This window comes from Salmo salar, chromosome ssa12 (genome assembly GCF_905237065.1).
Source record: "Salmo salar chromosome ssa12, Ssal_v3.1, whole genome shotgun sequence".
NCBI classification, from domain to species: Eukaryota; Metazoa; Chordata; class Actinopteri; order Salmoniformes; family Salmonidae; genus Salmo; species Salmo salar.
In genome coordinates, this window is record NC_059453.1 from 59,310,764 (window position 1) to 59,333,175 (window position 22,412).

General features: G+C 44.4%; 1 protein-coding gene across 5 annotated transcripts in view; it reads left to right on the forward strand.

Moving 5' to 3' along the window:
* The window catches only part of LOC106565373 (citron rho-interacting kinase), a 51,737-nt gene that overhangs the window by 13,219 nt on the left and 16,106 nt on the right, over positions 1-22,412 (forward strand). For all 5 annotated transcript variants that reach the window (XR_006758040.1, XM_045691571.1, XM_045691572.1 and 2 more), the window contains exons 10-30: positions 1,505-1,610; positions 2,198-2,341; positions 2,685-2,804; positions 9,003-9,173; positions 9,257-9,310; positions 9,527-9,580; positions 10,331-10,471; positions 10,795-10,920; positions 11,368-11,463; positions 11,715-11,831; positions 13,389-13,498; positions 14,997-15,171; positions 17,530-17,727; positions 17,884-17,937; positions 18,068-18,265; positions 19,595-19,788; positions 20,037-20,172; positions 20,361-20,465; positions 20,729-20,869; positions 21,140-21,247; positions 21,453-21,651. Coding sequence is in view for 4 of the 5 variants with exons in the window: in XM_045691571.1 (XP_045547527.1) it covers positions 1,505-1,610; positions 2,198-2,341; positions 2,685-2,804; positions 9,003-9,173; positions 9,257-9,310; positions 9,527-9,580; positions 10,331-10,471; positions 10,795-10,920; positions 11,368-11,463; positions 11,715-11,831; positions 13,389-13,498; positions 14,997-15,171; positions 17,530-17,727; positions 17,884-17,937; positions 18,068-18,265; positions 19,595-19,788; positions 20,037-20,172; positions 20,361-20,465; positions 20,729-20,869; positions 21,140-21,247; positions 21,453-21,651 (2,747 nt within the window). In the remaining variant the exon portion in view is untranslated. The remainder of the gene's footprint in view (positions 1-1,504; positions 1,611-2,197; positions 2,342-2,684; positions 2,805-9,002; positions 9,174-9,256; positions 9,311-9,526; positions 9,581-10,330; positions 10,472-10,794; positions 10,921-11,367; positions 11,464-11,714; positions 11,832-13,388; positions 13,499-14,996; positions 15,172-17,529; positions 17,728-17,883; positions 17,938-18,067; positions 18,266-19,594; positions 19,789-20,036; positions 20,173-20,360; positions 20,466-20,728; positions 20,870-21,139; positions 21,248-21,452; positions 21,652-22,412) is intronic.

Consider the following 22,412-nt stretch of genomic DNA (forward strand, 5'->3'; position numbering starts at 1 on the left):
TCAAGACGCACTTAACCAGCATGACTACCACAGCATTCTGCAGCGATACGCCATCCCATCTGGTTTTGGCTTAGTGGGACTATCATTTGTTTTTCAACAGGACAATGACCCAACACAACTCCAGGCTGTGTAAGGGCTATTTTACCAAGAAGGAGAGTGATGGTGTGCTGCATCAGATGACCTGGCCTCCACAATCCCCGACCTCATCCAAATTGAGATGGTTTGGGATGACTCGAACCGCAGAGTGAAGACTGTTCAAAAAGCATTCCAGTTGAAGCTGGTTGAGAGAATGCCAAGAGTGTGCAAAGTGGTCATCAAGGCAAAGGGTGGCTATTTTGAAGAAACTGAAAAATAAAATATATTTTGATTTGTTTAACACTTTTTTTGGTTACTGCATGATTCCATATGTGTTCATAGTTTTGATGTCTTCACTATTTCTACAATGTAGAAAATAGTAAAATAAAGAAAAACCCTTGAATGACTAGGTGTTCTAAAACTTTTGACCGGTAGTGTAGATCTTAACTTGTCTACATTTGGCAAGTTTACCAACAAATGTGTGCTTTCCATCAGGCCTGTCGTGACATTTTTTTTTATCCGACATGTACTTTACTTGCATAAAACGGTTGGATGGAAACCTGTTTACTCACAGCTTTTATATAGTAAGCGGGGAAATACATTCTGTAACAGGAAATACAAATGGTTCTAACATAATCCTTTTTGATGAAAGCTATAAAAACACATTTTCCGTCAGAGCTGGCCAGAAAAGTGACATGTGAACAATGGATCAATACCCCTGTGCATTTCGTGAGATTTACACACAGCACTTCATTTCTATGATATAGCCTACTGTATCTGTAGTGGTGAAGGAATGACACTGTGAGCAAGATTAGCCTTCAATTTTAAAATATAGCTTGAAGAGGTAGGCCTAAACATCATGTGCTTACTCATTTGACAACAAAAACATAGGCTTCATTGTTTTGGGGGTTATGATCATAACGTCAGACTTTTTTCACTTGTTTTTTTTTTAAGTGGATTGTTCCATCATACAAATTCAAGCGGTTGATTTATTGTAACTTCCCTTTAATATCTTAATTAATATCTTGATTACTATGTTAATCATCCCTCCATCTTATTACCACAAACTAAGCTTCTAAGCATGAGGATTGACTTCAAAGTCATTGTCTGCCAAATCCAATTTAACTTTTCAGTTTGACTCAGCGTAGTCAAGATGGACAGTCATTGTACCAAATTATTTTGAGAAGAGAAATGCTTTGAGTTAAATGGTATTAAAGATGTGTTTATTGTTGAGCTTGAATGGCAGTCATGTAATAGCCTAGTCGATGGCCTATAGTCTGGATTGAATAAACAATTAAATGCCAGTTAGAATCCGACACATTTGTCAAACTCATAGAGCACAACCCTTTGCATTCAACTCAAAATGAGATGTGAATGTTTTGTCAAAGAATGGTGCATTGAATGTGTTCTCCCATATGCCTTGTCCCAGGTCAGTGGCTTCAGGCCTCAACTCTCCTGCCAAAACCAACTCCATGGAGAAAAAGCTTCATATTAAAAACAAAGAACTTCAAGAAACTCAAGACAAATGTCACAAGGTAATGTGCTGCTTAATTTTTTTTCTTATTTTATTTTCCTGGAAATGGGCCACATGTAAATGATTCTGAATGGTGGTCTATATCTATAGTCTCCAGTTACTATTTAACCTGAATGTAAACAAATCTTCACACTCCAACAGTATTCCCCTTCTCAGATGAGTTGTTTGCACACACTGATTTTTAATTGATGATCTTTTTGAAATATCTCATTGGAATCAGAGAGAATTAGGAGGTTGTCGTGGAGCTATAATGTCTATACGTTAACGTAGCATATACATGGCATACTCTCTAGATGGATATTGCTTTGAGTGCTTTAATAACCAATATAGTCAAAAATCTGCTTTTTAACCCAATTCATTACTGTTAAATAATTATGTATTGATTACCAGATGGGGCAGGAGATCTCTCGTGACATTTACCGTGACATGGGGCAAACGTTGAGCTCCTTTTGAGTGACTATCTCGTCTCATTTGACAAAATGTGTACAACTCTGAGAAATAAACATTTCTATATAGAACTCTGAAAAATAAACCTTTGAGTCACGGTATAATATCTAGCTTCGGTGTCCCTTGTGGCTTCCTTCCTAGATGGAGCAGGAGATCTCTAGGTTTCAGCGCAAGATGACTGACCTGGAGTCAGTTCTGCACCAAAAGGATGTGGAGCTCAAAGCCTCTGAGACCCAGAGGACCATCCTGGAGCAGGACCTGGCCACCTACATCACTGAGTGCAGCGTGAGTACTTAATGCTGTGTCCATCCAAAACTATCCTTACGGTTACAGCCATTTTTCTAGAAAAGAAATGTGTTGAAACTCTGTGTTAAAATATCTAGTTGCATATCTACACATAGTTGAGTGCATATTGGACAGTGGAGTATCTCGTACACCCGTTTCTACATTACAACCTTGTTAATGCGTCCCATATAGTTTAGTATATGCATGACTGATGATAATGTGGTGTCGTCATGCATTTCTCCATTTGATTAGAGTACACCTACCGCATTATAGGGTGATATATTTGAATGCGTTGTGATTTATTTACTGTGTGTGTGTGTTATTTGTGCGTGTGTTTCAACAGAGCTTAAAGCGCAGCCTGGAGGCAGCCCGTGTGGAGGTGTCTCAGGAGGATGACAAGGCTCTGCAGCTGCTGCATGACATCAGAGAGCAGAGCAGCAAGCTGCAGGAGATCAAGGAGCAGGTAGAATCACACTTCAACTTCACTTCATCAACCCCTTCCTTACCAGTGAACCGCATGCTTACTGAGTTTTCACCCCAAGGCCCGCACGTATCAAGCATGCGAGAGCAGGGCTCTACAGTGCAACAATTTTACTTGCATATGCTCCTAAATATTTTGCTGTGCGGCATGGAATTTCATTTAAGAAGCTATGTTTAATATCTCAAATATTTTTCAGTGTGCGCCTACATCTTTCAACGTAGCTGCACACATGTTCCTTGTAAAAACAAGTAGAGCCCTGCAGAGTATGAGTTGGATCAGGCCAGGATGTAAAAGGGCATAACTGAACTTTGATACATACAGCACCAAACCTACTAACTAACCCTCTGCCTTTCTGAGTTGTATGCATCACACAACTAAAGTTGTGTCCCAAACTCAAGACATGTCCTCTAGAGGTTCTAGTAAGGGAAACACCATTTTGTAGACTTTCCCAAAATCTAGAACACATGCAATTCACTCCTATGTCTATGATCAGGACTCTTGCATTTCAGGGAAGTTAGGAACCAATATACACAGGCAGTTAGGAAAGCGAAGGCTAGCTTTTTCAAACAGAAATTTGCATCCTGTAGCACAAACTCCAAAAAGTTCTGGGACACTGTAAAGTCCATGGAGAATAAGAGCACCTCCTCCCAGCTGCCCACTGCACTGAGGCTAGGAAACACTGTCACCACTGATAAATCCACAATAATTGAGAATTTCAATAAGCATTTCTCTAAGGCTGGCCAAGCTTTGCGCCTGGCTACCCCTACCCCGATCAACAGCCCTGCACCCTCCACAGCAACTTGCCCAAGCCTCCCCCATTTCTCCTTCACCCAAATTCAGATAGCAGATGTTCTGAAAGAGTTGCAAAATCTGGACCCCTACAGATCAGCTGGGCTAGACAATCTGGACCCTCTCTTTTTAAAATGATCTGCCACAATTGTTGCAACCCCTATTACTAGCCTGTTCAACCTCTCTTTCGTATCGTCTGAGATCCCCAAAGATTGGAAAGCTGCCGCGGTCATCCCCATCTTCAAAGGGCGAGACACTCTAGACCCAAACTGTTACAGACCTATATCTGTCCTACCCTGCCTTTCTAAGGTCTTCGAAAGCCAAGTTAACAAACAGATCACCGACCATTTTGAATCCCACCGTACCTTCTCCGCTATGCAATCTGGTTCCCGAGCTGGTCATGGGTGCACCTCAGCCACGCTCAAGGTCCTTAACGATATCATAACCGCCATTGATAAAAGACAATACTGTGCAGCCGTATTCATCGACCTGGCCAAGGCTTTCGACTCTGTCAATCACCGCATTCTTATCGGCAGACTCAACAGCCGTGGCTTCTCAAATGACTGCCTCGCCTGGTTCACCAATTACTTCTCAGACAGAGTTCAGTGTGTCAAATTGGAGGGGCTGTTGTCCGGACCTCTAGCAGTCTCTATGGGGGTGCCACAGGATTCAATTCTTGGGCTGGCTCTTTTCTCTGAATACATCAATGATGTTGCTCTTGCTGCTGGTGATTCTCTGATCCACCTCTACGCGGACGACACCATTCTGTATACTTCTGGCCCTTCTTTGGACACTGTGTTAACTCACCTCCAGACGAGCTTCAATGCAATACAACTCTCCTTCCGTGGCCTCCAACTGCTCTTAAATGCAAGTAAAACTAAATGCATGCTCTTCAACCAATCGCTGCCAGCACCTGCCGGCCTGTCCAGCATCACAACTGTGGACGGTTCTGACTTAGAATATGTGGACAACTACAAACTCACACTAAGCATCTCCAATCCAAAATTAAATCTAGAATCGGCTTCCTATTTTGCAACAAAGCATCCTTCACTCATGCTGCCAAACATACCCTTGTAAAACTGACTATCCTACCGATCCTTAACTTCGGCGATGTCATTTACAAAATAGCCTCCAACACTCTACTCAGCAAACTGGATGCAGTCATTCACAGTGCCATCCGTTTTGTCACCAAAGCCCCATATACTACCCACCACTGCGAGCTGTATGCTCTCATTGGCTGGCCCTCGCTTCATATTCTTTGCCAAACCCACTGGCTCCAGGTCATCTATAAGTCTTTGCTAGGTAAAGCCCCACCTTATCTCAGCTCACTGGTCACCATAGCAGCACCCACCCGTAGCACGCGCTCCAGCAGGTATATTTCACTGGTCACCCCAAAGCCAATTCCTCCTTTGGCCGCCTTTCCCTCCAGTTCTCTGCCGCCAATGACTGGAACGAATTGCAAAAATCACTGAAGCTAGAGACTCATACAGTGAGGGAAAAAAGTATTTGATCCCCTGCTGATTTTGTACGTTTGCCCACTGACAAAGAAATGATCAGTCTATAATTTTAATGGTAGGTTTATTTGAACAGTGAGAGACAGAATAACAACAAAAAATCCAGAAAAACTCATGTCAAAAATGTTATAAAATGATTTGCATTTTAATGAGGGAAAGAAGTATTTCACCCCTCTGCAAAACATGACTTAGTACTTGGTGGCAAAACCCTTGTTGGCAATCAGAGGCCAGACGTTTCTTGTAGTTGGCCACCAGGTTTGCACACATCTCAGGAGGGATTTTGTCCCACTCCTCTTTGCAGATCTTCTCCAAGTCATTAAGGTTCCGAGGCTGACGTTTGGCAACTCGAACCTTCAGCTCCCTCCACAGATTTTCTATGGGATTAAGGTCTGGAGACTGGCTAGGCCACTCCAGGACCTTAATGTGCTTCTTCTTGAGCCACTCCTTTGTTGCCTTGGCCGTGTGTTTTGGGTCATTGTCATGCTGGAATACCCATCCACGACCCATTTTCAATGCCCTGGCTGAGGGAAGGAGGTTCTCACCCAAGATTTGACAGTACATGGCCCCGTCCATCGTCCCTTTGATGCTGTAAATTGTCCTGTCCCCTTAGCAGAAAAACACCCCCAAAGCATAATGTTTCCACCTCCGTATTTGACGGTGGGGATGGTGCTCTTGGGGTCAAAGGCAGCATTCCTCCTCCTCCAAACACGGCGAGTTGAGTTGATGCCAAAGAGCTCCATTTTGGTCTCATCTGACCACAACACTCACCCAGTTGTCCTCTGAATCATTCAGATGTTCATTGGCAAACTTCAGACGGGCATGTATATGTGCTTTTTGAGCAGGGGGACCTTGCAGGCGCTGCAGGATTTCAGTCCTTCACGGCGTAGTGTGTTACCAATTGTTTTCTTGGTGACTATGGTCCCAGCTGCCTTGAGATCATTGACAAGATCCTCCCGTGTAGTTCTGGGCTGATTCCTCACCGTTCTCATGATCATTGCAACTCCACGAGGTGAGATCTTGCATGGAGCCCCAGGCCGAGGGAGATTGACAGTTCTTTTGTGTTTCTTCCTTTTGCGAATAATCGCACCAACTGTTGTCACCTTCTCACCAAGCTGCTTGGCGATGGTCTTGTAGCCCATTCCAGCCTTGTGTAGGTCTACAATCTTGTCCCTGACATCCTTGGAGAGCTCTTTGGTCTTGGCCATGGTGGAGAGTTTGGAATCTGATTGATTGCTTCTGTGGACAGGTGTCTTTTATACAGGTAACAAGCTGAGATTAGGAGCACTCCATTTAAGAGTGTGCTCCTAATCTCAGCTCGTTACCTGTATAAAAGACACCTGGGAGCCAGAAATCTTTCTGATTGAGAGGGGGTCAAATACTTATTTCCCTCATTAAAATCTAAATCAATTTATAACATTTTTACATGCGTTTTTCTGGATTTTTTTGTTGTTATTCTGTCTCTCACTGTTCAAATAAACCTACCATTAAAATTATAGACTGATCATTTCTTTGTCAGTGGGCAAATGTACAAAATTAGCAGGGGATCAAATACTTTTTTCCCTCACTGTATCTCCCTCACTAACTTTAAGCATCAGCTGTCAGAGCAGCTCACAGATCATTGCACCTGTAAATTACCTATCAAACTACCTCATCCCCATATTGTTATTTATTTTTTGGCTCCTTTGCACTCCAGTATCTGTACTTGCACATTCATCTTCTGCACATCTATCACTCCAGAGTTGAATTGCTGTATTGTAATTACTTCGTCACTACGGCCTATTTATTGCCTTACTTCCCTAATCTTACCTCATTTGCACACATTGTATATAGATTGTTTTCAATTTTGTTATTGACTGTACCTTTGTTGATTCCATGTGTAACTCTGTGTTGTTGTTTGTGTCGCACTGCTTTGCTTTATCTTGGCCAGGTCGCAGTTGTAAATGAGAACTTGTTCTCAACTTGCCTACCTGGTTAAATAAAGGTGAAATAAATAAAAAATCATGCAAGCACTGAATGGTCAGTGAGCACCTTAGTTCATTGTGTAGCCTGGGCCTAGCCAGTGCAGTGTTACTTTTCCACTCTTCCATCTCTCTCATATCTACATTGTAAGGTCATCAGGACATCATCATACAGAATCCCTTTTCATATTTGCAATACATAATGCATATTTTTTTATTTAACCATTTAACTAGGCAAGTCATTTAAGAGCAAATTCTTACTTTACAATGACGGCCTACACCGGCCAAACCCTCCCCTAACCTGGACGACACTGGGCCAATTTTGTGCTGCCCTATGGGACTCCCGTTCACAGCCGGTTGGGATATAGCCCAGGATCAAACCAGGGTCTGTAGTCACTCCTCTAGCACTGAAATGCAGTGCCTTACACCGCTGCGCCACTCGGGAGCTGGATGTGCTCTTAGTACAGTATATGTGCTCTTTAATACAGTATATTATTGCACTCATCACTAACTGTACAGTATCGTTGTCTTTATTATTACCTTATGCTTTGACCCTTCACGTAAATACTGGTCGACAAATGACGCTCATACACACACACTTTGTCATGGAGAGTATGGCTTTATTATGCGGTCCTTTGTAGTAGAGCTGGGAATTTCCATGGACCTCACAATATTATCATGACACTTAGGTGCCGATACAATATGTATTGCGATTCTCACGATTTTATATGTTTTGGGATTCGATACTGTGATTTTATTGCGATTCGATGTTCTAAACATCTTGCCAACCATATGTCTGCTGCAGAGGGATGAGAGAACACGTTTTGATCAGTCATGAAAATTAAAGCTCTGAAAACAAATTGACTCCGAGTTTTGGTAAAGGTACAGCCAACTTGCAAAAATAATATTGTGACATTGTCAAAACGATACGATATATCGTAAAAAATAATATCCAGATATGCAACTGTATTGATTTATGTATTCCCCCCCACCCCACCCCATCACTACTTTGTAGCTCAGTTGGTAGAGCATGGCGCTTGTAATGCTAGGGTAATGGGTCCGATTCCCGGGACACCCATATGTAAAATGTTGCACGCGTGACTGTAAGTCGCTATGGATAAATGTGTCTGCTAAATGGAATGTGTTATATTTATAACTGTGTGTCCCTTTTAAACAAAGATACAAGGAGACACACACACACACAAAATCCTTTGTAGAAACTAGCCTGGCGTAGCTCTGCATTCTCTAACTCTCTGGTCTGGTGGGAATCTCTGGGTGATTGTCTGTGGTCTAGGAGCCAGTGATTGGTCTAGGAGCCAATGATTGATGCCCTCTGAGGCAGGCAGCAGTGTGAGAGAGTGTTCCACACCCACAGTAGGGATCAGCAGGCTTAGCAAGCCTCTCTTTGTCTGTGATTCATCCTCTCCACATGCTCATATACTATAGAGCGGCAGGTAAGAGGCTTTTAACCCCACCATCTCAATGAGAGGCTCATTCTACTGCTGTTAGTACAACAAGCCAGCTCTTGTCGGATATTATCAACAATATTATTAGAAGCGGGTATGTGTGAATCATGAATGGAGAAGACTAAAGAGGATTTTTATTTTGACGGTGTGATGATTATAAGGATGATGTTTTCCGTCCTGAAGAGTGGATGTCATTATAGTAATTATAAAACCTTAAAATCCTCAACGACAACTCCGCAGAAATGATGAGCCAGTCACACACATACACACATTCATGAGAATTTAATTCCCAGGGGCCCAGAATATGTTCATCCTGGCCTGCATACAGTATAATGCTCTTGAACTACATTTTATTTTCCCTGTGCCACAGGAGTATAATGCCTAGCTAGAGGAGACAGACACAGACACACACACACCCTGAACCCTTGTCTCTCTCTGTGCACCCTGCTGTAGGAGTACCATGCCCAGCTGGAGGAGATGCAGGTCACCATCCGGCAGCTGGAGGAGGACTTGTCTGCCGCCAGGCGCCGTAGTGACCTGTACGAGTCAGAGCTCCGAGACTCCCGGAACACCAGCGAGGAGCTCAAGAGGAAGGCTGTGGACTACCAGCAGAGGATCCAGAAGGTGTGTGAATACTGCATAGGACCTCCATGGAGGTGAATAAAGGTGCAGTCTGAATGCTAACATGTCGGATTTCTGTCCCCAAGGCGAAGGAGCAGGGTAAAGCTGAGGTGGAGGAGCTCCTTTCCAAACTGGAGAAGGTATGCCCTCCTGTCCATGGGTGAACTGTGTTGTGGATTACTTTTCAAAAATCTTTGGGTGTCAAATCGTCGTTTTGAATAGTCCCACAGAGAATGAAATGGAAAATATCAATAATTGATGTATTGCCTTGCACTGATGCATTTTGGTCCTGTAATTAATAGATCAGTTTCACACATTGGCATTACAGTCAGCTAATCTTTCATACTGTTTTTCAGACCAATGCTGAACAGCAAGTGAAAATCCTGGAACTCCAAGACAAACTCTCCAAGGTATATTTTCTAAAGTACAGAGCACACACACACACGCACACACACACACACACACACACACACACACACACACACACACACACACACACACACACACACACACACAGGGATCCTGGATGTCACCGTAGAATAGCTTAGTGAGCCCAAATGAATGCTTAGTCATCAGCTGTCACCACTGTGGTCCAATAGGTACATACAGTTGAAGTCGGAAGTTAACATACACTTAGGTTGGTGTCATTAACTTGTTTTTCAACCACTCCACAAATTTCTTGTTAACAAACTATACTTTTGGCAAGTCGGTTAGGACATCTACCATCTAAACTTCTGATCCACTTGGAATGTGATGAAATAAGTAAAAGCTGAAATAAATCATTCTCTCTACCATCATTCTGACATTTCACAATCTTAAAATGAAGTGGTGATCCTAACTGACCTAAGACAGGGAATTCTTACTAGGATTAAATGTCAGGAATTGTGAAAAACTGAGTTTAAATGTATTTGGCTAAGGTGTATGTAAACTTCCGACTTCAACTGTAGCTTTGAATAGCTTCTGATGTAATCAGTCATTGACATTCACAGTTCACTGATGTTGTGGGTACAAACGTTTCTTGGCTAAATGGCAGTGCCATTTATTTATATTGTGTCATGCCCTTGCTGCCTGTGTTCTTGGGAATAAAAAGACATGAATCCTAAATGGGCTTTGTTGTCTCCACACAATGTCTAATTTGACCCTTGACCCCCCCCCCCCAGGCGGTGAAAGCCAGTACAGAAGCCACAGAGCTGCTGCAGAACATCCGGCAGGCTAAAGAACGTCTGGAGCAGGAGCTTGAGCGGCTGCGCGGAAAGGCCGACCCCAGCGACACCCTCCGACGACGTCTCAGAGAGACCGAGGTACGGTTGCTTGTGTGTTGTTGTGTTTATGTAAAAAAATATATATATAATAATGTTTTGAGTTGTAATGATTTATTGCGTTACATCCATGTACTGTATTTCAGTCACAGGAGGTTGGTGGCACCTTAACTGGGGAGGACGGGCTCGTGTTTATGGCTGGAGCGGAATTAGTGGAATGGTATCAAACACATGGTTTCTATGCGGGTATTCCATTCGCTCCGTCCCAGCCATTATTATGAGCCGTCCTCCCCTCAGCAGCCTCCACTGATTTCAGTGTTGTCGACTGTCATCTGGGTATTAAGAACTTGTTGTGTGTCCTGCAGGAGGGCAGGAAGACCCTGGAGAACCAGGTGAAGCGTCTGGAGATGGTGGAGCGACGAGAGAACAAGCTGAAGGATGACATCCAGACTAAATCCCAGCAGATCCAGCAGATGGCTGATAAGATCCTGGTGAGAGCCAAGGGATAAGTCCCCTCTTAATACCCTGACCCCCCCCCCCTCCACTCCTCTATCCCTCTCTATACTACCTTTATCCTAGAGCATAGATTAACGCATACACACATAGGGAATGTCCTGCTTGCTGCCCCATGGCATGCACACACCCATTTCTCTCACTTTGGATGTCCCGCCTGCCGTCACGAGCCACGAAGAAACCACGGCTCACACAGGCGACGTCTTTCCTGACGCGCACCGGCCCGGGCTGCATGCCAACATGAACGGCCACCGCTACCACCGTGTCATGGATAAACAGCTCTTCCAAGCAAGTGTCTCTGTCATGGACTGCGTGACAGCGTGGATAGTGCTTTCATCCATATTTTGTTGTTTCCTTTCATGTTCATTTTGTAGGTCTTTGTTGTTACCTTGCGTGGTATATGGTGTGTGTGTTTGTTTGTACAGGAGCTGGAGGAGAACTTGAGGGAGACCCAATCAACTGCCCAGCGGATGGAGGCTCACCTGGTCCAGAAGGAGAGGCTCTATGAGGACAAAATTAAGGTAGCGAGGACTTTAAGTCAGCCTGCAAATCATGGTCTCAAGGATATCTTTTTGTATTGAAAAGTGTGGCCAAGTGAGCGTACTAGTGACTTGGCTTTCTTGGTCCGCCTGAACTAGGTGTACTGTTCGATTGGGCACACCATAGCAAAACAGTTTGCAACAGAAATATATATATCTGTGTTCTTATTGGACAAGGTCATGTAGTACCTTCGCATTGCACTCAGTTTCAAAACATTTTGAACACTGCCCAGGTTCTGGAGGCCCAGATGAAGGTGGACCTGGCAGACAAGGAGAGCCTGGAGTCCAAACGGGCCCAGCACGAGGAAGAGGCCCGGGAGAAGTGTAAACTCCTCAGTGAACAAAAAGCGGTAAGGCCAATTTTCATAAGGATTAATATAAATAATACAATGTGTGGCCGACTTCTTTCTCTCTGCCAGGCTCATCAATTCTGCTCAAGCAGGGAAACTGTGCTAAAAGACCAAAAAATTAAACAAGGTGCAGCTGGAAAAGTTAACTAGCATACTTGCTTTGTACTTTTTAATTGACTGCGCTCTTTGATTGTAGCCTGTCCTTTACTATTTTGCGGCGCAAAGCTGTGTAGATTGTCCATAGAGTACGTGCAGTGTAGTACCGTCCAACACTGTTTGCTTTTGTGAGGGGGGAAATCTCTCTGCGAATATCAATGTGATGACTGCAGCTAATAGAGGAGATGGGAAAATTGTATGACTCACATAGGCTACATGTTATAGAACAGCAGTGAGCCAATTAGACTCCCAATTATGGGGCCGTGTGGGCGAGAGCCTCCGAGACTTCTGCTACAGCTTTTGTTTGTTTGAGGACAGATTCTCTGACATGTTTATGGGCTAAGTTTTTTTTGTTTGTTTGTTTTTGTTTGGCGCTCCACTCAATTTGTCGAAGGGAATGCTGTCAAGGCTGCGATTTAATTTGGAGTATTTCGTTACATGGGGTCACTGCAAAGTCCAAGCTTAAGGCTATAATCTAGTTAACGTGATAGACTTGAGTTATCTACCACTAATAGGCTTTATGATCAGAGCCAGACGACATTTTACATTGACAGAAAAAGGGTTTTTGGTCTGAATGTAACATTAGCCTATGTATTAGTTTAGCATTTCAGTACAGGGCAAGTCCACGGTAACAGAGTGACACTGAGACTCCGATTTTTCACTTTAAAATGTATGTCAAACAAAAACCAATGATTGCCAAGTTAAACGAACCATACGACTCTATACACAATGACTACCTCATCACACCGTTACCGTCGAATTGCTCTTCAGTAGCTACATTCAGAGCCATATATTTAATGATATGCTTTTATATTTAGTCCCAGTCTGAATATATGGCTCTGGCTACAGATTTCAACCACAAAAACAATGGACCGTTTCAGATGTCTGTTTTCATGGAAATGATAAACAATGAACACATCTTTTTGTGTGTGATGTACAAATGCGGTCAAATATATTGGCAACCTTGCATTTTACATTAGAGTGTAGTGGAGCAGAATGTTCTGTATTTTTCTTTTCAAAACTGGTTGGATGCCTATTTTTACCTATAGGCACCTGCAACTTACCACAGGTGAGAGAAATTTCACAGTAAACGAGAATCATTGCCTGTGCAGTTGTAAATCAAACATATATTCGCGTAAACACCCACCGTTTTCAATTTCAACTTATTTTAGAAGACTGCTAGGGTGCTGATACATTTGACCACATCTGTAAGCTGTAAGCGTGCTTATTCATAAATAGATAGAAATGACATTGCATCCATGTCTCAATTATTCACACCCTGGCACAATTTTCACATTACGTTCCCTTAAATTGAAATGGAGGGGGGGAAAAAGCCTTAAATGGGTTGTGATTTCATGGATCTAAGTCAGCCTGTTTGTGTTGCACTTCCTTTTTTTCCAGACCATCAACGCCATGGACTCCAAGATGAAGAATCTGGAGCAGCGGATCACCGAGCTCTCTGAGGCCAACAAGTTAGCCGCTAACAGTAGTATCTACACTCAGAAAAACATGTGAGTACTAACAGTAGCATCTATACCCAGAACAAAAACATGTCAGTACTGACAGTAGCATCTATACCCAGAACAAAAACATGTCAGTACTGACAGTAGCATCTATACCCAGAACAAAAACATGTCAGTACTGACAGTAGCATCTATACCCAGAACAAAAACATGTCAGTACTGACAGTAGCATCTATACCCAGAACAAAAACATGTCAGTACTGACAGTAGCATCTATACCCAGAACAAAAACATGTATATGAATAGCTTTATTTTCCCCTGAGGGAACTTCTTATTTGGAGTGGTTCAAAAGACAATAAACATAGCAGGCCACGCAGTACACCTACTAGGCACAAATCGTAGTCTCACCAGACAGACCCGCCTGAGGACAAAGTTACACAAATAATAAACAGCTAGGACAGGGCTGATAAGAAGCCCAATATCTCATTATACAATAAACATATTTCTCATACCAAAGATCCCAAACTCTGAGTGATGTTTCACATTTTTACTCAGCAAAGATGTACCAGCTGAATACATAGATTCAATACAGTGCAGTGTCCATTAATACCCTTAGCTCTCACCCCCTCCCTTCCACAAAGATGTACTTCAGTACTTTTCCATCACCCAGGATTTCTCTGTGCTCCTCCGTGCATATCACAGGCTTATCATTCAGGAGAGGCCTTGAGTTATTGGGAGTACACATTCCTGCAGTCAACTACATAATTACACTTCTCATGCACAGTGATTTAACCTAACACTCATTTCTATCTATAAGGATATATCAAAACGATATATACATACTAAGAGTATATAATTATATAAAACAGTAACTTACAATCTATCAGGACAATGCAACATTTTAAACGTTCATGTGCAATAGTGTAGGACTTCCCTTGGTTAGCGATCTCAGGCTAGCAAAACCAAAGAGTTGGTGATCTTGTAGCAGTCTGATGGTCAGACTCGCCTCCTGCAATGCATCATGTTCACAGCAACATCTATGGACAATCCATGCCCCTCAATCCACTACTGTCTCCCACGCCGACTTGTTGCCCCAGCTAGCCCCTCTCGACAGAGTAGCTAGCTAGGCTCTCTCTGCTAGTAGAAATTGCATCCTGCATGGATACCTGGGAATCAGACAAAATGCTAAAAGGTCCTTTGGTTGGCACTTTTTATGTTCTTCATTAGTTGGTACTACCACTTCTATGCACTGCACATGCATTTTTACATATATTATATGCATAAAGTCAACAAAAGACATGAGACGGAACTGACACCAGCCGTCGCCATTACAGCACCAGAAAACCAAATTTAAAAAAGACTCCACACCCAACTAAACTCCATCTCCCTCAGTTTTCTTTCAATCATATCATTCCCACCCCATCCCTTCAGAGAACCAAAGTTGCATAGGTAACCAGACAAGTTTACTGTTGTTACCCAAAGAATGCATTTTTTGGGTTGAAACCTCAATGGTCTCCCTCTCTCTGTCTGACTGTGGTTGTGGCAGGAAAGCCCAGGAGGAGATGATCTCGGAGCTGAGGCAGCAGAAGTTCTACCTAGAGTCCCAGGCGGGGAAGCTGGAGGCCCAGAACGCCAAGCTGGAGGAGCACCTTGAGAAGATGAGTCAGCAGGAGCAAAGCAAGAGGAGCCGTCTGCTGGAGCTGGAGACCAGACTCCGAGAGGTCAGAGTTGAACTGAATTGAATAAAATGTATTGATCCCCAGAGGGGAATTTGGATAAATGGGGGAGAAGCCAGGGAAGAGAAGGGCCCCCTGTATTGTACACAGTAAGACTATGGGCTGGCTTCCCACACACTGATTAAGCCGAGACTAAGAAGCATATTTGTGCTTTTGAAATTGCTTTTGTGTCTAGGGCAAAGCTTAATCAGTGTCTGGGAAACCAGCCCAAAAAGTGTTGACTTTGGCTGGCCTTTACACAAAGCTACTTGCATGCAACTTCAGTTTAAAATAATACAGTGCCTTCGGAAAATATTCAGACCCTTTTCCACATTTTCTTACGCTACAGCCTCATTCTAAAATTGATTAAATAGTATTTTTTCCCTCATCAATCTGCGCACACTACCCAATTTTTTAAAATGTATATTATTTTACCCCTTTTTCTCCCCAATTTCGTGTATCCAATTGGTAGTTACAGTCCAGTTCCATCGCTGCAACTATCGTACGGACTCGGGAGAGGCGAAGGTCGAGAGCCGTGCATCCTCAGAAACACAACCCAGTCAAGCCGCACTGCGTCTTGACACAACGCCCGCTTAACCCGGAAGCCAGCCGCACCAATGTGTCGGAGGAAGCACCGTACACCTGGCGACTGTGTCAGCGTGCATTGCGCCTGGCCTGCCACAGGAGTCGCTAGTGCGCGATGGGACAGGAACATCCCAGCCGCCCCATTGGTCTCCCGGTCGCTGCCGGCTGCACAGAGCCTGGACTCGAACCAGGTTCTCTAGTGTCACAGCTAGCACTGCAATGCAGTGCTTTAGACCACTGCGCAGAAAACAGGTTTTTAGACATTTTTGCTTATTTATTAAAAATGAAACACTGAAATATCACATTTACACAAATATTCAGACCCTTTACTCAGTACTTTGTTAAGCACCTTTGGCAGCGATTACAGCCTCGAGCCTTCTTGGGTATAACACTACAAGCTTGGCACATCTGCAGATCCTCTCAAGCTCTGTCAGGTTAGCTGGGGAGTGTTGCTGTACAGCTATTTTCAGGTCTCTCCAGAGATGTTAGATAGGGTTCAAGCCCGGGCTCTGGCTGCGCCACTCGAGGACATTCAAAGATTTGTCCTGTTGGAAGGTGAACCTTCGCCCCAGTCTGAGGTCCTGACTGGAGCAGGTTTTCGTCAAGGTTTTCATCTTCTCTATACTTTGCTCCGTTCATCTTTCCCTCGATCCTGACTAGTCTCCCAGTCCCTGCCGCTGAAAAACATCCCCACAGCACGATGCTGCCACCACCATGCTTGGGATGGTGCCAGGTTTCCTCTAGACGTGACACTTGGCATTCAGGCCAGAGAGTTCAATCTTGGTTTCATCAGACCAGAGAATCTTGTTTCTCATGGTCAGAGTCCTTTAGGTGCCTTTTTGCAAACTCCAAGCAGGCTGTCATGTGCCTTTTACTGAGGAGTGGCTTCCGTCTGGCCACTCTACCATAAAGGCCTGATTGGTGGAGTGCTGCAGAGATGGTTGTCCTTCTGGAAGGTTCTCCCATCTCCACAGAAGGACTCTTGAGTTCTGTCAGAGTGACCATCAGGTTCTTGGTCAACTCCCTGACCAAGGCCCTTCTCCCTCGATTGCTCAGTTTAGGAAGAGTCTTGGTTGTTCAAAACTTCTTCCATTTAAGAATGATGGAGGCCACTGTGGTCTTGGGGACCTTCAATGCTGCAGAAAGTTTTTGGTGTCCTTCCTGACATCTGTGCCTCGACACAATCCTGTCTCGGAGCTGTACGGACAATTCCTTCGACCTCATGGCTTGGTTTTTGCTCTGACGTGCACTGTCAACTGTGGGACCTTTTTATATAGACAGGTGTGTGTCTTTCCAAATCATGTCCAATCAATTGAATTTACCACAGGTGTACTCCAATCAAGTTGTAGAAACATCTCAATGATGATCAATGGAAACAGGATGCACCTGAACTCAATTTTGAGTCTCATAGCAAAAGGGCTGAATACTTATGCTAATAAGTTTATATATATATATATATATATATATATATCTCAGCAAAAATGTCTAACCCGGTTTTTGCTTTGTCATTATGGGGTATTGTGTGTAGATTGCTGAGGATTTTTTATGTTTTTATCAATTTTAGAATAAGGCTGTAACGTAACAAAATGTGGAAAAAGTCAATGGTTCTGAATACTTTCCGAAGGTACTGTATATCACCTCAAGCAACTTTACTGTTCTAAAGAAACAATTCATGAAACAAGGTGCAGTTTGTTTACCCACACCCTTGTCTTATCCGATCAAATCCAAAGCAATGCCATGACCCTTTAACCTCTGACCCTTCAACCTTTTGTGTTCTAGATGGGCCTGGAGCACGAAGAGCAGAAGCTGGAGATCAAGCGCCAGGTGACGGAGTTGACATTGTCGCTGCAGGAGCGGGAGTCTCAGATTAGCGGGCTGCAGGCGGCACGCCACGCCCTGGAGAACCAGCTGCAACAGGCCAAGACCGAGCTGGAGGACACCACCGCCGAGGCCGAGGAGGAGATCACTGCCCTCAGGGTGAGAGGAAAGGACGTTCAACGAGACAAGTCAACCTGCACAGCTGTGACACACACACACACACACACACACACACACACACACACACACACACACACACAACCTGTCTCATGTAAATTACACCAGAGCTCAAGACTTTTGTTTTATTTTTTTCAGGCCCACAGAGATGAAATCCAACGCAAGTTTGACGCCCTGAGAGACAGTTGCTCAGTAAGTAAAATTTGTCGGAATTCCAAATGCAGTAAATGTCAGTATAGATTAGAATGTGCGTTCAAGCAAAGCAATGATTGAATTCCGTTCAGTCGTTGCTTTTGTTCCCCACCCGCCCCACCACCACCAGGTGATCACAGATCTGGAGGAGCAGCTGACCCAGCTGAGCCAGGAGAACGCCGAGCTGAACAGACAGAACTTCTACCTGTCCAAGCAGCTGGACGAGGCCACGGACGAGACGGATGACCGCCTGCAGCTGGGACAGGACGTGGACCGCCTCCGCCGCGAAGTGGCCGACCGAGAGATGCACCTCAACAACCAGAAACAGGTGACGGACGTCTGCTCATCATTTGTTTCCTGTACCTTCCTGAATGTTTGTTAAATGTTTGTGATACGTTCCATGACTGCTTGGTCACTTAGAAATGTCCTTGTTTTGAAAGAAAAGCACATTTTTTGTCCATTTGAAATAACATCAAATTGATCAGAAATACAGTGTAGACAGTGTTAATGTTGTAAATGACTATTGTAGCTGGAAACGGCTGCTTTTATAATGGAAGATTTAAATAGGCATACAGAGGCCCATTATCAGCAACCATCACTCCTGTGTCCCAATGGCACGTTTTGTTAGCTAATCCAGGTTTATGTGAAGAGGTGACTCCGGGATGCTGGCCTTCTAGGCAGGGTTGCAAAGAAAAAGCCATATCTCAGACTGGCCAATAAAAAGAAAAGATTAAGATGTGCAAAAGAACACAGACACTGGACAGAGGAACTCTGCCTAGAGGAGTCGCCTCCTCACTGTTGATGTTGAGACTGGTGTTTTGCGGGTACTATTTCATGAAGCTGCCAGTTGAGGACTTGTGAGGCATCTGTTTCTCAAACTAGACACTCTAATGTACTTGTCCTCTTGCTCAGTTGTGCACCGGGGCCTCCCACTCCTCTTTCTATTCTGGTTAGTGCCAGTTTGCGCTGTTCTGTGAAGGGAGTTGTACACAGCGTTGTACGAGATCTTCAGTTTCTTGGCAATTTCTCACATGGAATAGCCTTCATTTCTCAGAACAAGAATAGACTGACGAGTTTCAGACGAAGTTCTTTGTTTCTGGCCATTTTGAGTCTGTAATCGAACCCACAAATTCTGACCCTCCAGATACTCAACTCGTCTAAAGAAGGCCAGTTTTATTGCTTTTTTAATCAGAACAACAGTTTTCAGCTGTGGTAACATAATTGCAAAAGGGTTTTCTAATGATCAATTAGCCTTTTAAAATGATAAACTTGGATTATCGAACACAACTTGCCGTTGGAACACAGGAGTGATGGTTGCTGGTAATGGGCCTCTGTACGCCTATGTCGATATTCCATTAAAAATCAGCCGTTTCCAGCTTCAATAGTCATTTACAACATGAACAATGTCTACTCTGCATTTCTGATCAATTTGCTGTTATTTTAATGGACAAAAAATTACCTTTTCTTCAAAAACAAGGACTTTTCTAAGTGACCCCAAACTTTTGAACGGTCGTGTAAATACACAGACACAGGCTCTGTCATAGGAAGTGACTAGTGTATCAGGTGGTTATTGCAAACGAGAACGATTACTCAACTTCTCAATGACTTACCTGGTTACCTAAAGGCAAAATCAAACAAGTGACTGGTGTGCCTGTAGAACATTGAGACTCTGAAGACGACGTGCAGCATGCTGGAGGAGCAGGTTGTGGAGCTGGAGAGTCTGAACGATGAGCTGCTGGAGAAGGAGAGACAGTGGGAGGCCTGGAGGGGAGCCCTGGAGGACGAGAAGAACCAGGCGGAGAGGAGGACCCGAGACATGCAGCGCCTGATGGACAACGAGAAGCAGAATAGGTAGACACACCCACACGCACGTCAGATTATCATACCCACGTGTCTTACACACTTCATACCTAAACACATACACACGTGCATGACACACAAACACACACAATACAGTACATACAAAGATGCTCATGTTACATTTACATATGCAAATGCCTGCACACACACAACCTGCATCACACACACACTACAAACCTGCTGCTACCCACACGCAGCTGTGCGCACACAGGGAGTGTTAAGTTTCCATGTGTGTGTAGGTTGCGTGCGGACCAGCGCAGTACCGAGTCCCGCCAGGCGGTGGAGCTAGCGGTCAGGGAGCACACGGCGGAGATCGTGGCTCTGCAGCAAGCCCTGAAAGAACAGAGACTGAAGGCCGAGAGTCTCTCTGATACGGTGAGTCTTATCTAAAGCGTGACACTAGCGACGGCAGGTCCATGGGTTTGATTCTCGCTGGGGTCACATATGTAGAAAAACAATATGTACTCACTGTACCGAATCACTTTGGATAAAAGTGTCTGCCAAATGGCATATATTATATTTTTCTACACAACCTTTGAACTTGTGGTTGTGTGGGTTGTCAGCTGAATGACCTGGAGAAGAAGCACGCCATGCTGGAGATGAACGCCCGCACCCTGCAGCAGAAACTGGAGACAGAGAGGGAGTTGAAGCAGAGGCTGATGGACGAGGTAGAGAGCACTCCGCAAACATGCACACAAACATCAATAAATACACAATATTGTATTTCATTTACCCAAAGTAAGTAAGCCTTGTCCGAGCCAGGACGGCCAATAGGGCAAGAGCCTGTCTCCTGTTTGTAGTGCGAGGCAGCTTAATGTACAAGTACACCCCTGGTCAGGACGCTAGTCCAATTTACACAAAAAGTTACAGAAAATAGCTTTTAGATTGTCCTGGACTGATGTGTGTTTGTGTGGTGACCTCCCCACCATAGCAAGGCAAGCTGCAGCAGCAGATGGACCTACAGAAGAGCCACATCTTTCGTCTGACACAGGGCCTGCAGGAGGCTCTGGACCAGACTGACCTGCTGAAGACTGAGAGGACCGACCTGGAGTACCAGCTGGAGAACATCCAGGTAACATTACACTCAGTCCCACTCAGACCGTTTTTAACACTGCTGAGCCCAGCTGTTCTCAGCTGGCCTGGGTTGTATTCATTCGGCACCAAACAGACTGAAAAAGGGGGGTACTATGTGGTCTTGTCCAGTAAGACACGCTTATTTTTGTTTTTTGAAACGTCCGCCGTAGTTGCTGGAATGGCTCAGCTCTTACAGCTAATTCCATGTGAGACGTTAGCTGGTAGCCTGATGCATTTATATTGACATTGATTCTTTCTCCTGCCACAGGCTGTTTATTCTCATGAGAAAGTCAAGATGGAGGGCACCATTTCTCAGCAGACCAAGCTGATTGACTTCCTCCAGGCCAAAATGGATCAGCCCACCAAGAAAAAGAAGGTGAGAGAACTCCGCCATGACGGCGAATGGCGCAGTCTGCATAGGGAGCAGATGGTTGTTGTTCTTCGACGGGGGGGGGGACAGGCTCAAACACACACACAATACATCTTATTGTTACTGCATGTGAAATGAATGCCACAGAAGTCCGTGGCTCCTTCTGAAACTCTGGGTCCCTCGAACTCGGGCTCCCTCTCTCTCCTGCCAGGGTATCTTCGGGCGGCGGCGTGATGAGCTGGCGCCCAATGGGAACGGGGCTGGGGGTTCCGGGGCCCAGGCCCAGCCAGCACTGCCCATGCAGTACAGCGACATGAAGGTTGCCCTGGAGAAGGAAAGGACACGCTGCTCAGACCTGGAGGACGCCCTGCAGAAGATGAGGATAGAGCTGAGATCACTAAGAGAAGAAGGTGGGTGGTGTCGCCAACAATCTTATTACAGGACATACACCCACATTCATAAAGCCTCTGAAAGCAGGAGTGCTTATCTAGGATCAGGTCCTCCCTGTTCATGCAATAAGGGACGGGGAGGTGTGGTATATGGCCAATATACCACGGCTAAGGTCTGTGTTGCGGAGTGCCTGGCTATAGCCCTTAGCCGTGGTATATTGGCCGTACACCACAAACCCCCGAGGTTCCTTATTCCTATTATAAACTGGTTACCAGTGTAATTAGAGCAGTAAAAATAAATGTTTTGTCATACCTGTGGTACCCGAACATCCAGGTAACATTACACTCAGATCGTTTTTAACACTGCTGAGCCCAGCTGTTCTCAGCTGGCCTGGGTCGTATTCATTCGGCACCAAACAGACTGAAAAAGGGAAGTACGCCCACATATTGGCTGACAGCCATATACCATGGCTGTCAGCCAATCAGCATTCAGGGCTCGAACCATCCAGTTTATAATATTAATTATTATCAAAAAGGCCAAACTGATCCTAGGTCAGCACTCCTGTGAGTTGTTTCTGAATCCATGCCCTGATGATTGTCATAGTGTCTGGTTCAAATCCTTGTATCCGTTCCTTGAACTTCTCACTGATCTGACATATTAGGGAGAGCAGTCCAGTGGAATGCAGACTTATTTTCACCCTGTCTTCTTCAGGGAAGTGAGGACACATTTTTGGAAGTATTTCAACAGGGTGATTTGTATATTAATGATGGAGACGATGTTC